The 16,112-nt window shown below is 41.0% G+C and overlaps 1 protein-coding gene across 2 annotated transcripts; it reads left to right on the top strand.

Annotated features, from left to right (window-relative positions):
- Nucleotides 1-6,339: 6,339 nt before the first annotated feature.
- Nucleotides 6,340-15,139, top strand: LOC125012358 (folylpolyglutamate synthase, mitochondrial-like). 2 transcript variants are annotated; one of them, XM_047592276.1, is made up of 15 exons: nt 6,340-6,570; nt 6,688-6,816; nt 8,120-8,173; nt 8,266-8,330; nt 9,237-9,351; nt 10,082-10,159; nt 10,236-10,297; nt 10,382-10,484; nt 10,682-10,759; nt 11,174-11,330; nt 11,553-11,633; nt 12,663-12,810; nt 13,536-13,608; nt 13,696-13,750; nt 14,520-15,139. In XM_047592276.1, the coding sequence occupies exons 1-15, from the start codon at nt 6,523-6,525 to the stop codon at nt 14,846-14,848; spliced, it is 1,575 nt and encodes a 524-aa protein (XP_047448232.1). In that variant the 5' UTR covers nt 6,340-6,522; the 3' UTR covers nt 14,849-15,139. The 2 variants fall into 2 exon arrangements, with proteins under 2 accessions (XP_047448232.1, XP_047448231.1); XM_047592275.1 differs by having other exon boundaries at nt 6,344-6,570; nt 13,533-13,608.
- Nucleotides 15,140-16,112: the final 973 nt, after the last annotated feature.

Here is a 16,112-nt window from a genome sequence, read left to right as displayed (position 1 = left end):
GTGGGAAACATAATAGCCTCAGCCACAGAATACCTCAAGTATGTCCACAGACATTTTGAACATTCTCTTCATTAACATTTAAATACAAAAGGGGGAGACGGATCCAGAACATACATAATCGGGGACAGGCTGATTTAGCATTGGCTGAAATATCCAATTTGTCCAAGTAAGATGGTGAACACTATAGCTGCAGTCAGCATTGTCACTGTTAACATAAAACAAATCTTCACAAATTCAGCTTCGCCCTCAGGAGCTCATCGAGATTCTCTTTGATCTCAGTCAGTTTTGTTCCTATGCAGTCGTGTTTCCTTTGTGCTTCCACCGATCAATTATTCATTGATCTTCTTCTTTGGGAGGATACACTGTGTGCATTGAGTGGTTTGCAGAGACAGCTTGTGTCAGGTCAGCTGGAGCTTAATGCATGAAAAAAAAAAAAACATTTCAGGGTGGTGGGAGGAAACTTTTTTTGTTTGATGCTTTTTATGAGTAGAATGATGATGCAGCACTTCCTGCAGCATGCTTACAGTAGAGTAGCAGGCCATGTCTCTCTGTGAAGCCCCTGCTAAACAGTGCACTGATTCTCGTGACTCAGCACCTCTCAGGGCACTGCAGCAATAAGCACTCAGCTTCCAGTAGCCAGATCAATATTATGAGAAGGAAACAGATGCTGCTGGGATGGACACGCCCATGGAGGTTATAATGCTTTAACAAGATTAGATGCAGAGTCACTGATGTAATATGAACATAAAGTATGTGCAATTAGAAAATTATAGTGAAGATTATGATAACATGATTTCTTTTTCTGGTTCCTCATGCTGCAGCATTTTGGATTAGTCGACATTTCAACTGGATTTGGATCGATCCTGGAATTAAAATGGTGGTAGTCCAGTTTAGAAGGAACAAATGCATGCACATTTCTGACAGTAATGCGCGGAATGAATGAATGAATGAATGAATGAAGTAGCACTGAAGGCAAAGGAAATAACTCTAGTAAATGTTTAGATAGAGAATTTCTGAGGTTTTAAACTACATTGACTTTAGTTCTGTCTGAAAAATGAAACAATGAACTAAAAACATACATTTCGACAGTGTGTCTAAATAGTTTCCATGAACAATGAAAATGATGAACCCTATGAAGTTTGCCTACTGGATTACTATAATATGATTTCATAGATATATCTAGAGCCTTACGATGGACTGGAGACCTGTCCAGGGTGTACCCCGCCTCTCGCCCACTGACAGCTGGGATAGGCTCCAGCAACCCCCGCGACCCTAGTGAGGATAAGTGGTAGTAGAAGATGAGATGAGATGAGATGAGATGAGATGAGATGAGATACATCCAGCTGGGCGTTGCCTCAATAGCACTCCACATTTATGCAGTACTTCCTAATAAAATTACCTGAAGGACTGAGGTGTAATATGAAATTGTCTGTCTTTGCACAGAATCCCGTGGAACACATTACTTAATATTGCATTACTTTCATGTGTCTGGGAGAGGCATTGTTAGCATAACCAAACTGGAGTCTGGAATCCAAAGTTAATTAAGGATAGTGTTTTGAATTATCCAACAGAAAGAAATGTCAGATGAAAATCTAGACAAAAAAAAGAAGAAAATCTATACAGTTTCAACATAACTACGGAGACATACAGTAGAATACTTTAAATGCCTTTTGAGGGCAACACTTTATCATATGGGACAATGCTCTGTTATGCGGATATTGTGGGAAACAGGCTATCATGGTGGACAAGTGTTAGACAGGAGCAGCTGAGCTCATGTACAGTAGAGCCACTGATTCACTCCCATCTCAGGTTTCCCCCTCCCCACTGCGGCAGCATTCAAGCAGACTCATGCTCTGTAGCAAGCCACAGCCCTTTCAGGCCACAGACATGCATTAGACCCCATCAAAGTGTGTCAGGGCAAACTGTGTTTGTTGGACTGCTGGTCACACCCTGAGCTAGCTTTGTAAAAAAGACCCTGGGAAATTCAATGGATCAGCTGGGAAAGAAAAAGAGAATGGCTACACCTTTTAAAGAGACGTGTGATTGAAGCGCTGATATTTTTGGATTGAGGCCACTGATAGATGATTATTTAAAAACCATGCTTAGATGTGCAAGAGATAAAAATATTCCATTGTGCTATGAAACACGTTGCATTCAAAATTGTTTTACACAAAACACAAGAATAACGTGTCCTAGGAATATTGTGCTCCACAGCACTAGATTTTAATACATGAAAGCTAAGCTCACACTAAACCAGAGTAGCAGTATTTGCCATACCAGCCTCCATCTCAACTAGATATCAGGTGGGTGTGTATCTAAGTCACATTTAAGTCAGGATTCAAATAGTAAATCTATTTTTGTAATTTATTTGTATTTATGTAAACTATTATTTTTTTGAGCACGGAGAAGAAACCAAAACTAACAGAAATGGCTTCTGCTTTTCATCCTTCCTTAAATATAACTCAAAGTCATTGGTAATGGTTTTTGGGGTGAAATTCTGCTCCTCTCTTCGGTAGGAAGGCCTTAATACATGCCCTCTCTTCCTTGACTTCGCATCCTCCCTACGTGTGTGTAGCCTTTGTGTTCAGAATGTATGAATAAGACTTGAGGACCTCCCTTTAAAAGCAGTTAATGTAGATTATAAGTAAATGTAAAGGACGTCATGAAGTTAGACAAGATATCTGTATAATTAAGGCCACATAAGGCATAAACATATATTTGAAGTTGAAGAAAGAATGCCTTTTTTGCCCTTTCTTCGAACAATGTGATGGGGGAAGTGCAGCCTTCCATTGATTTTCCACATGCAGTGTGTGCCTTTAAGAGGGCTGTGTCTGCTTGGCTGCTCTCCAGGGAGTTGAGTCAGGAAGTCTATTTGATGCTAATACAGCCCGACAGTCACCGGCTAGCCATGCACAGCCACAGCCCCACCACGCAACCATGGTCCAGGGGAAGTCCGCAGTGCATCGGCCCACCCTGCTCACATATCATGTTACAGAAAATACAACATACAGTCATAATGTTGGGGTGTTGCTGCTCAGCCAGCTGCCTTCACTAAAGGCAGAGTCTATTTCTATACTACCACATACTGCTGTTGTTTTTACAAGCTCACATTTGCTGCATCCAACCAGCCCACATTTATAAATCCTTTCATTCTCATTACTGGTTGTTATTAGTAAAATCCCTGGCGGCCTGTAAAGGCTTTGTGACTGCACTGCAGAGGAAAATGACTCCCATCCGGTTGAGATGGGGGAGGGACCTGGTCCTGAAAGGAAGAGGCTTTATGGGAAATGTGGTTTCATTGAGAGTCAGACAGGACAGAAAATGCATTCTCACTCTTCTCTCTGCAGCGCTGAAATTAGATGTCTGTGAGACTCAAGAGGCCCAAATATTTCCACCTGAATATCAAAAGCAGTAAATCTGTTTGTTTGCTCCCAAAGCATTGCAGGCTCGCCTTTATGCATCTGTATGAGAAACGCAGGGTGACACAGCAGTATTAGAACAGGCAGACAGGAGACAGTACAGCAACCAACATGTATGCAATATGAAAAAATAAGAATAAGAATTAAATAATGTATGAATACATTGATCCGTACTGACGTGTAAATACTGAATATGAAAATACACAGTATCTCCTGTAAATGGTGCAAAGGCTGTGGAAGGAGCATGGAGGACTAGGCTTCTACTACATAGCATGTTCCTGCTCCTTTTCCATCCTCCCCCATCTTCCTGTGAGCGTCTCCTGCCTGTAATTGCATATTCCAGATCTGCGGAGCTGTATACTACTCAGCTGTGGTCCTTGTCTAACCAACCTGCCCAGACTCTATGACTTATAGTTATCCATTCTTACCTGAATGCATCGTTCTCTTACCTTACCTCTTACTGTTCGATTCCTCTGATATTATAATGACCAATTCACCTGTAAGACACCACTGTTGTCACCGACAGTTTTATGTCCCTGTGCTCTTGTGCTGTTCATCCCTATAACAGTAACTCTATGAGCTCTGTATACCCACTAAAGCTTTTAAATGTCTCTAGTCCAGCACACTTCAGCTACATCATGTAGCTTATCTCTTATCTTATCTCTATCATGTTTACATGCTGCATGTATCCTTTATTCAAATGTAGGTATGTATGGAACATCTCCTTCCTCCTTTCCTTCTCTCGTCTCTCTTTTCGTGTCTCTACCTGGATGAACTAAAGCAGATGCGTCCTCCCTTATAAGCTGACTTCTGCTCAAGGTTTCTTCCTGTCATAGTGCTTGCTCTAGGGCTTTCAGGCCCTGCATTCTGTAAATGAGACAGCTTGTATTGTTATTGGTGCCACATATATGCCTGTCTTAAAACTCTGGTCGTACTCTTATGTCAGAATTTGTCCTCTACTTCCTCTTTCTTCCTTTCTTTACACTATGATCTAATTATTTAGATTATGCTATCTATGCCTTGGCTATATTTCACTGAATCCGTACAGGCTATGTTGCATGTATACCTTGCGTGTTATTTTTGTTGGCACCACTAAACCATTGCAGAAGAATAATGCCAGTGGATGAACAGACAGGGATTAAGAAAGACACGAACTACTGTATTATTAAAGTCAAATCAAAGAGTTGTCCATTCTATTAGGACTTACTGAACTTAAACATGCAGCTAGAAAGAATGCATTCACATACAAAACCCAGTGCAGGTGCTGATACAAGGGATAAAACCACAACAAAAAGGGGAAGTCCATTCTGCTTTGGTGCTTTATTCAGCTGAAAGTATTTGTACTGTGGAAGAGTGTACTTCAGAGGAAGCGTAAAACAGTTGCGTTTCCTCAGCAGTCGATGAGATGGAGCCAAACTTCTTACAAAAGACAGTGGTTCTCAGAAGCTTCATTCACAAGGGGGCGCTCTATGCCAGTCAGTGACATGGCAGATGCTGTGTCCAGTGCCATCCCAGTCCTCATACCTGGACAGTGGACAGTAGGCAAAACAGGGAGACAGAGAACACATTCATTCTTATTGCTACAGTTTCCTCCTGTTTTTATTATGGCTACTCACCACTTCCCTTTTTACACACTGGCTATATGTTGCCAAATTACTGTTAAGTTGCAGTGAACTTATAAGTATGTCATTTAATTAAATTTAATAAATAACCAGTCTGTACAAGTCTATGCATTACTTTCATATTATCTCAAATCTGGCTTATTACAGACTTTATTTAAAATAACCTTTGCACACTTAATGCAGTTCGAGCTCTAATACTATACCTTGAGCTAAAAGACAAGTGTAAATAAAAATGGAGCAATAAAAGCTTCATTTAACCAGATGTTCTGTAGCGAGCCTTGTGACTCCAGAGTCTCTTCTGTTGTGTTGGGCTGACACCTAGTGGTAAGTCTTTAGAATAGTTTTCCCTCATTTTGATGCACCCACGAGACCATGAGATCATGCCATTTATTTTGAACACCTGTACTCCTGCATGTTTATGCATTAATGCGTTTGCTCAGTCCTGTGGTACAGGACCTGCAGGAACAGGTGAGGATCATTCCAGACGGTTGTTGCTGTTGGGGTAGCTCTGTTTTTTGGCTCACTTTGAGCCCATTAATAGCAGTCAGTCATGTTCTGTATGTATTTGTTAATATTGGGCATACCCTTATAGGTATAGTTGATCTTCGTCTGACTATTTCCAGCAGGATAATGCACGTGTCACCAGCTTTGCCAAAAGGGCATATGTAATGCTGTACTTCCTGAGGAGGCTGAAGCCTGGGTACTGCATTCCTCACGTCATTCTACGGGTGTGTGGTGGAGAGCATCCTCACAACACACTGTAACTATTACATGATAAGAGGTCCATTTGTACGTAACAGCTTCTTTATACCCTTGTATCATCCCAAAAGATCACTTTGATCTCAAGTGCAGGTCTACTTGTGGTTCCTAGAGTTTCTAAAAGTGTAATGGGAGGTAGAGCCTTCAGCTATCAGTTTGCATTATTATTGACATTACATAAATAAAATTGCATTAAACTGAAAACTATTCTCTTGGCTGGTATGTTTCATTATTATGTTTGTTTACTGTTCCCTATCTACCTTCTAATTTTATAACTGACACGGAAAAAACTCCAACCAGTCCTTTCAGTCGGTATCATCACTTTAAACTGCTTCATTGCACTTTTGGTTTTAATCTAAAGATGTACTCATGTATTCATCAGGATATCTGTTTTCAGTTGCTTTAATTAAACTGATTGTCAGTGCTAGCACTCTTTTTCTGATTGTGTCTTTCCTTTGGCAGCCTGCTGTTATGAGGTTGTGAAGCCACATGTCCTGTGCAAACAGCGGCCTCGTGTTGACAAAAAGAAAAAAAAGAAAAAAAGTGGGTGGTGACAAGAACCTGATTGGACTAGTATGCTATCTCTCATGTTCAGCCTGTCACAATGCCAGTATCTATTGCTGGTTAAGTTATTAGAGTCATAAAGTTATTTTTGCCAGCATATCAGTCTACATCTGCTTTTCATGGCGTGGTGACAGCCTTCATTGGTCGGGATTGCTGCCATGGTACTGGGTCAAACTGCTGCCGTGAACCGGACCAAGACTTTTCATGTGAGTATAATTAAGCATGTGAGCTTCTTTGTTTTAGTCTCATGCTCACTTTCTTTCTTACATGCTAGAATTTGGCTGGATTGGAGAGTGTTGTTGTGTGTCTTTTTGTGTTGTCAGGGAGCTTTGTGCATCCTGAACAGCCTGCAGAATCACACTGCAGTTTTGGAAAGGCTGCACGAACGTCAGAAGAATCCAGGCCTGCAGCTCCAGGCCATGAAGGGATTCCTCCACCGCACCGGCTTGACTGTATGTACAATACACAATATACAGTAGTAATTATTCTATCATCATACACATGCATTTACTGTCATCATAATCTGTAATTCTGAGGTAAGCGTTACTATTAATGTGTTACATTTTGAGAGTAGCTTACAGAGTTACTGTGAATGTTAGAATCTCAGGAATCTTGTGTTTCCACCTTTCATCATGCCAGTGGAAAAAAGAAATGAAACAAGCAGCGTACATAGATAGACTGTGTTGACGACCTTTTGAGCTGTGGAAAGTAACACCTAAATTCGTGACTTGTAGTATTAATAAAATGGGAAACTTTCCATTAGGAAACATCATATGCAAACAGAAACAAATGCAAACAAAAGTTCTGACACATCTTATGATCATCAGTTGTTCTTGTGCTTTGGTATGTAAAGGGTTTGTAGCTGTCGAATGTAGTAATGTAGTGAAGTACAAATAATAACCTGATGCTAAAGGTGCCTTACAGCATGGATTTTCCTCTTGATGCACTGACTCTTATATTTTCATTTGACTTCAGTGTGGATGATATTAAGCTCTGCCTACGACAAATGTAGAACACACACCAAATAATGACCTAGCTAAAGTGAACTAAAGTGAATTACGCCTGACTGCCATGTTAACATGCTACCTGCCTGTGGGTGGATTATTAAGTGGTCTGGGATAGACCTTTAAGGTGGTGTTTTAGAAGCAGTAGAAGGATCTGAGGGGCTGCAGATCTTCTGACCATTCATGTGGATGTTTCTTTGACGTGTACCACCTACCTACCTAAGTATGCTTGCAGTCCACCTACTTAAGCATCTTAACAAAAAACAGCAAAGTTAACCAAAAAAAAACCAGCAAAGTTAAAGTGGTTCAGGAATAGTTTGAGGCACAAGACAACAGGTTCAAGTTGTTGACTTGGCCTCCAAATGACTCAGATATCAATCCAACTGAGCATCAGTGGGATGTGCAGGACAAAAAAGCTTGATCCATGGAGGCCCCACTTTTCTATGAGCAGGATGTGAAGGATGTGCTGCTAACATCTTGGTGCTAGACACTAGAGCACACCTTCAGACATCTAGAGGGGTCCATGCCTCGACGGGTCAGGACTGTTTTGGCTGCAAAGTGGAGACCCACACAATGTTAGGTGGTCATAATGACATGGCTGTTAATGTCCAGTGTTCTACAATGATACTACAGCAGTTGGTCCTCTACATAATTAAGGTGGCGAAGCAATAAATCATCATTCACTGTCAGAGGTGCTTTTAAACAAACACTGAGATCTGTTTTTTAAAATCTGGATGTGTCATTTATTCAGGTGTGTGAACTGGACAAACTCAACATCATTCACGTTAGCGGGACAAAAGGAAAGGTATGGCATGGTCTTCACAGAGTTCAGATTAAAAAAATAAAAGGTGTCCACTGTGGACAATATCAACAATATTTTGTTGTTGTTGTTGCCAGGGTTCAACATGTGCTTTTACTGAAAGAGTGCTCAGGAGTCATGGCTTTCGGACAGGATTTTACAGGTATGACAATGAGTTTTCGTTTTGAGTTACTACAGACATATGTGAGGCAAAATCTCTACACCCACAACTGAAATGCCAATGTCCATATTTACTTTGCTATAACAACACTGTGTCAATTAGGAACAATAAAACCGTTTCTGTTTCTATATTTTATCCAGTAAATTTAGTACAAGAGGACAAGGAGATTTAGAAAAATAGAGCCATGACTAGTTTTTGTCAAGATTCATACTTCTAAGTATGTATCTGTGCTGTAGATGCAAGACCCTACAACACTTCAAATGTACAGTATGTATTTACTTGTTAAAATGATCCTAACTGGTTGTATTATAAAAGAACAACTCATGCCCACTCATGCAAGTGCTTCAAATGTTGTTATATTAAGAACAAGTGGCACCATTCTCCCAAAATAATCACTTTTACAGATAATAAATCAAGGTAGGTCCACGGTTGAAAATTTAGAATGTTTTCTTTCACAACAGCTATTTGTTCTCATACACAGGGATCAGTTTCTAGATGTAAACATGTCTGAAAGTCATTTTTCAGTTTCTAGTCTGGACTTTGCTGCTTGTTTTTCAGTTGATAAATGGTTAACTCACGCTGCCATTTCAAGCCCGACGACCTGTGTGAGAGATAGTACGAGGTTATCTCTGGTTTCTTTTCTCGGTTGTGCATTGACACACATGCATTTGTCTTACTGCTGCACAGTATTATAATATATGGCTGTAATGTTATCTGAAGCAGATGCCATCAGGAAGTGAAACAAGAAAGTTATTCTCATAGCAAGGAATGCGCAGATGTAATTGAGACCTTCACTAAGACCTTTGAATGGATCTAAGCCACTGGTCAGGCCATGCTGTTTGTGTGGAGTTTCAGCAGGAGAAATAACTGTGACCTCTTTGCCCTTAGCTCTCCACACTTGGTTCATGTCAGAGAGAGAATACGAATTAACGGCTGGCCAATCAGCACGGAGCTTTTCACAAAGTACTTCTGGGAGGCCTACGAGCAGCTAGTGGACACAAAGGTAGGCTTTATACTATCCATCTGACTATAATTGAGCATGAAATGGGTCATTTAGGTTGTAACTCTTATGTCCGGTCACCATTTCTGGTTCGTATCTGGGATGTTTTGTACACGAACGTAAGGGTTTCAACATAAACACCTCATGGTCAGACCAGCCAGTTCAGCTTTGCTTCAGTTTCCCATTCTATCTCAGTAGAGATGGTTAGAAGACCTACTAGCATGAAGGTGTTAGCATTTAGCTCAAAGCCCCAAGCCACAGACTTGTAGATTTAAAGTGGAGCTACCATTGTCATTGGTTTAATCTAACAGCTCATTAGTTTGAGCTTTCTGACAGAGTGTAGAAGACATTTAAATGGTCTGTTGTGATTTTGATTAGCTTTATCGATTTGTTTCCTGTAAATATCTTACCTACACCTTCTAAACTGTGACTCTGTAGACTAATTAAGTCCAGCAGGCACCAGCACAAAACACTGTAACACGTCCTGATGTAGCCATTGGATGACTGCTTATCTACTTATCGTTTTGCTAATTTAAGACGAATCTTTGAACATGGAGTTCAGGTAATACATTTTTCAGATGGTCTCCCTCGTAACAGGTTTAGTGGCAGCTCTTCTGTTGTAGAAGTGTTTTGAATTTCTTTACCATCAGATGGAAATATGTCTATGATGAAGTCACAGGAACGACTTGTATGTCTGGACACTTTTCAATACTCATATTTGATGCATCCACAGGATGTGAACAGAGGCACCCTGCCCTCCTATTTCCAGTTCCTGACTCTTCTGGCTTTCCATGTGTTCCTGCAGGAGCGAGTAAGCTCACAAACACACATGCACAGACACTCACACACACTAAGCATTGATCTCAAAGGCATTTCTGTAAAACCAGGTGGATTTAGCTGTGATTGAAGTCGGGATTGGAGGCCAGTACGACTGCACAAACATAATCAGGTAATGACTTTTTATGTGCATATCCCATTACAAATACATTTTCTGTTCTGTCTGCAGAAGCTAAACATTATGTGTGATTTACAGGAAGCCGTGGGTGTGTGGGGTCACATCTCTTGGTTTGGATCACTGCAGTTTGCTGGGAGATACGATGGAGAAGATTGCGTGGCAGAAGGCTGGGATATTCAAGGTTCTGTCTCTGGAATAGTATTTCATATTATTCATATTGACAGCTTTATTTTTTATGGATTTATTAGGCTTATTACTACACTGTTATTTATCTGACAGTGTGTGTGTGTGTGTGACCATTTATTAATAATCAAAAATCAAAAGCATACAGGAACAGTATTCGTGAAAACAAACTGATTTTGACCAATCTGTCCTCAGCCAGGTGTCCTTGCTTTTACCGTCCAACAGACACCAAACTCTCTGAGAGTCCTGCAGAGCCGTGCTGAAGAGACGGGGGTGAGGAGGACGACACAGTCCCGCATTTGCCTCTACTTAGAAATCTGAAGTTAATCCCGTCCTGCAGAAGCTGTTTTGAGACATTTTCCACATAATTTAATGTTTCTCTTTTTAAGATCTGCTTAAGATCTTTTTTTAGGCATCACATTGACTCAAGATAATATTTTCAAATCATGCATTGCTAGGTTTTCTTTTGGGACACAGTTTGATTCAGAAACTATTTTTGATTTGTTTTGCAGTAAACCTAATAAAAATATTGAATTAGATCATAACTTCAAGTTCATATGTACAGTTTTATACTGTACACATGAAATCAAGTTTCTGCTGGAGGACAGAGTTAATATTCATTTGAATTCACAATGAGATAAAGGCCTCAAAATCTACCTGTGACTCATTCACGTCTGTCCTCTGTAGTGCCCCTTGCAGGTCTGTCCTGAGTTGGATCAGTACGAGGATATGGTCGGTCCTGTACGTCTGGGACTGGCAGGAAAACACCAGCGCTTAAATGCATCACTTGCCCTGCAGCTCAGTTTCAGCTGGCTGCAGCGCCACGAGACTGAGAAGAAAGGAGGTACACTATCTGGATCTGGGGACATCTGAATGCATGAGGATCCACATGCATGCAATGTTACCCAGCTATGTTTGTACTCTCTCAGAGTACAAACATAGCTGGAAATATACAGGCATGTATTGTGTTTGAGAAAAAGAAACACTGCACAACAGTTGTATTTCTGTTACGTGCACTGCAGTCAGAGAAGACATGCTATGAGCAAATTTATATGCTTCTTTGCAGATATTCCCAGTTTGACTCAAACGGCCTGCACACTGAACTCCCAGGCGCCCACTTTCAAGCCCACTGCAGCCATGCTGAAAGGCGAGTTCAAACATGTAATCATCTGCTGACTAAAATGTCAGGTTTGCCTGCTCTAAGACAAAACGCACAGAAGTAGGTAACTGCACCAGTGTTTCAGAGAACACAGCCTACGGTGATAGCACATCAAAAATAATTCCAAAATGTTTGAGTCGGGTAGATTTGAGGTGGCAAGCCGGCCAAGCAGTGGCCCACTTCTTTAATGTTGGCAGACATAGGGCTGTCGTTGGTATAGATGATGAAATGAGAAGCACGGTAAAAATAATGCTGGAACTTGTCACGTAGGTAAGGCAAGGCAAGTTTATTTATATCGCACATTTCAACAGGAATGTGATTCAAAGTGCTTCACAAAGACATTAAAGCATCATGACAAACAGGAGTTCATTAAAACGTATCATTAAAACCAGACGTTAATAAAATCACAAATAAAAGTTACAGTGCAGCACAAAATTGCTGCAAAATGGTCAAAGGTAGCTGAGAACAGGTGAGATTTCTGGGAGTTTGTTCCAGATATGTGGAGCATAGAAGCTGAAAGCACCTTCTCTGTGTTTAGTACTGATTCTGGGACCTGACAGAAGTAATCTGGCCGACTCATACTGAGTCAGGAGGTCACTGATGTATTTTGGTTCTAAACCATTCAAAGCTTTACAGATCAGAGGCAGTACTTTAAAACCTATCTTCTGGCAGACAGTGTACTGACCTTAGAACTGGAGTGATATGATCTACTTTCTTGGTGAAGACTCGAGCAGCAGAGATCTGAATCAGCTGCAGTTGTCTTATCGATGTTTTACTAATTGTTATAGTTAATACTGCCCACTTTAAGGCCAGGAACTAGAGAGGTGACAAACCATGGAGTCAGTGCCTAATGGTCATCCCACACAATCCCTCCCCACATCATCACGATCATAGAAAGTATAGACAGTGCTTACAGATACACACTTTCATTCCAGCACTTTGCCCCTTTGTGCAATCGGATATTTTGTTTGACCACTGAGGGCTTCATTTGACTTTCTTCCCCCTTCTCCCTTCCAGGTTTATGGGAGACAGAGTGGTTAGGACGAAACCAGACGCTGAGGCAGGGCTCTGTCACATATTACCTGGATGGAGCCCACACCACAGCCAGCGTGGAGGCCTGCATCGACTGGTTCAGAGAGGAGACGCTTCAGAGAGACCACTCTCAGTACGGCCGCACACAACACCACGTACAAAGTATCTAATAGCCTTTATGGTTGAAGCATTAACACTTGATTAGACAGTGGTTACCCAGGTCATATGTTTAAAAGCCCACTCTACACTGCCTTTCTTAATTTAACACAAACTTTAAATGAAGAAAACACCCGGTAGAACAGGTGCTCCACAAACTGAGGCTACAATCCTGCAGCCTGTGTCATTCCCCGAAAGTCACTCTGCCTCTCTCTCACCCGTCAATTTAAACTACTAAGTCTCAGTTAGCTCAGAATACAAAGAAGTACAAAATGGAAGTGAGACAGAGGCATGGCATTGATGTTCTCAGTCATAGCTACAGTCCTGATTTCATCTTCCCAGTTATTTTGTTAGAAATTACTTGATTTCCGGGTCCAAATATTTAAAAAAAAAATAAATATATGATCATCTATGTAACCTACAGAATCCTGATAATGTTTTAGAGCATGCATGATGCATGTTCTGTGGGAGGATTTCATCACTGACAGTCACCTTCAGTGTCCTGCTATAAAGAAATTTTGACATGCAGTATATGTGACTTTAAATTGCCCAAAACCTTCGTCCACTTTCCGCACAGACCATGTCTTCATTCATTTTCATGTCATGTTTTCATGTTTTTTCATACTAAAAAACTGAATTAAAACACTTAAATCCGACTCTTCAAAGAAATCATTTACTAGATCTGCTTTTGTCTTGCAGAAGCCCTGGACTTAAAATCCTGCTGTTTAACACAACAGGAGAGAGGGACTCTGCTGCTTTACTCCGACTGTTGGCTGTAATTATGACACACAATACAATGCTCTTTAATAAGCAACACCACTGCCTGTGTGTGTGCCATCAAACTATTCTGTGTTACTTGCAGCTGTGCCGGTTTGACTACGCGCTCTTCTGCCCCAACATTACTGAAGCCTCTGCAGGTGAGAGAAAATGACAGTAAAGCAATGATATTCCACTAAACTCCAAGATGGTATTATTGCACCGGTATCCAGCAGACCTCACCCTGGGGGTTGGAGGGTGTGGGGAGTCTTAGGCCGGTCCCCAGAGGGTCTGCAGGGGCCCGCAATAAAAATGAATAAAAATAAATAAATAAATAAAATAGTCTCATAAGATATTTGCCTCCCCCATCCATCCTCCTCCCCCTCCATTATAGTGATTATTATCATTATAATTATTATTGTTTTGCATATGTCTGTTTGTTTTGTTGTTTATTATTATTATTATTTTAAATAATTATTGATGGAAGCTTTATATTACTTTATATATTCTTGCTATAATATGACATGTAATAATGATTTTTGAATTATTACTGTTCATTATTTATTATTATTTAATTGGTATGTAATAATGATTTAGTAATAATAATAATTATTCTTACTTTATTATTGTATTCATGATTTACTGGTGTATGAGATTTTGTTACCTTGGCTCACAGACACATGGTTTGTTATCACACATATTGACATTACATATATTTACAGAATATAAAATATTAATGCTGGAATGACTTACAAAAAGTTAAAAAGAAGTTAAATATAAGATAAATATACTGAATGATTGAACCCTGAATGTGAAATCTGAAAAGAAATTCTGGGACTCAGAAGCCATCATGTTTGTGAATATTTCATGTTCGTTGTTGTTGTCAGTCACGTCTTTCTCATATTTGTGTGTCTTCCCTGTGCTCTGCAGCTCAGAACAGTATCAGTGTGCACCAGATTTTGGCCCGCTGCAGAGAAAATCAAATTATCTGGCAGAGCTTGAGTGCAACAGAAGAAGTGCGTCAGCGCCACCTGGTGACCAGCTCTGGCAATCACAGCCTGGTGTTCCCCTGCATCCTGAGCGCCCTCCAGTGGATCAACGGGAGAAAACAGCCAGCGTCGGCCCCTCCTCAGTGTAATGGGCCTCCTGACAGGCTGAGAGCAGAGGCCGGGACCACCTCTGTGCTGGTGACTGGCAGCCTGTACCTGGTGGGGGGAGTGCTGAAGCATCTGGAACCTTCCCTCAACACTGCAGATTAAGAAATGATCCAATGTGTCCCCGGTTCTGTTTACTTCTTGTTAGGACTTTTAAATGTTGATGCTGTCACTGCTCAGTTTACACTTTTTATTTTATGGTTAACATTTCATATTTATATTTTGAGTGACTTGTGTTCTGCCTTTTCTGCTCATTAGTTTTCTTATCAATGCCTTAACGTGTTTCTGCTGTTTTATACGTTTGATAATTCCACTGTACGTTTGATGAGTTTAGTTGATCTGTTGCTGTTGGTGATATACCAAACAACAATTATAATGTGAGCAAACTATAGAACAGACATGCCCAAGAAAATCATTCCTTCATAAGCTTTTAGCTCTTACTGCTTAGAGCTACTTAGAGGACCACCGTGGGGCTGACGCCCATCCCAGCTCTAACCAGATGAGAGGTGGGATACCTCCAGTCAACCACAGGACTAACACAGAGAGACAACCATTCATGCTCATATGCACCTACAGTACGGCCAATTTAGAATCACCAGCACATGGACAACACAGGGAGAAGGCCCCGTGGTTAAAACTCAAAACCTTTGTGTTGTGAGGCAGAACAGTGCTGACTGCTGCCACAACATTAAAACCACGAGAAGTGAAGTAAAATCTTTGCTGGGAAATCCTTGAACCTGGCATTCATTCATGTGGACGTTTCTAGACATGTACCACTCACCTAGACCAGACCAGACACCTGGTCTGGTCTAGGTGACAATGACAATGGCAGCAGTCATCCCCAGCAGTATGCAGCCTGACACACAGACACACAGACACACACACACACACACACACTGTAGGAACAACTAAAAAATCCCAGGTGGTCATAATGTTATGCCTGATTGGTGTATATGCCTGTCGCCTAAATGCACAGTGCACTCACGTTGCAGCAGTGCGAGGCATAGACTGGGTGACACACAGCAAACCTGGGGCAGGAGAGGGTTTCAGCGAATGAAACTAATTGCTGTCTGGGAACATATAAAGCTGCCTGCCAAGAGTTGGAAAAATCATATCACAGTGCTCCCCTGGAGGGATAGCGCAGCCAGTGAGCCAGAACATATTACTTTTTTTTTTTTTTTTTGACAAACTGAGATGCAGAGATCGGAGTTACAATACAGATGACTGAAAGCTGGATCAGACCAAGACATGAGACACGAGACAAATCCACAACAAACTACAGAGCTCATATTGAAGTCAAACCGCAGCAGCAGCGGAGATAAACATGTCTGTCTGGGCCGTGTTCACTCCCCTGCTGTGAATTCCTGGT

The sequence above is a fragment of the Mugil cephalus genome, chromosome 8 (assembly GCF_022458985.1).
Source record: "Mugil cephalus isolate CIBA_MC_2020 chromosome 8, CIBA_Mcephalus_1.1, whole genome shotgun sequence".
Taxonomy (NCBI): Eukaryota; Metazoa; Chordata; class Actinopteri; order Mugiliformes; family Mugilidae; genus Mugil; species Mugil cephalus.
This window is presented reverse-complemented; position numbering and strand designations above follow the sequence as displayed.

Coding starts and splice junctions, on each gene's coding strand:
- LOC125012358 (XM_047592275.1), top strand. CDS start 6,523: ATGGTACTGGGTCAAACTGCTGCCGTGAACCGGACCAAGACTTTTCAT. Junction 10,760..11,173: donor GCCGTGCTGAAGAGACGGGG/GTGAGGAGGACG, acceptor TGTCCTCTGTAG/TGCCCCTTGCAGGTCTGTCC. Junction 13,751..14,519: donor CATTACTGAAGCCTCTGCAG/GTGAGAGAAAAT, acceptor TGTGCTCTGCAG/CTCAGAACAGTATCAGTGTG.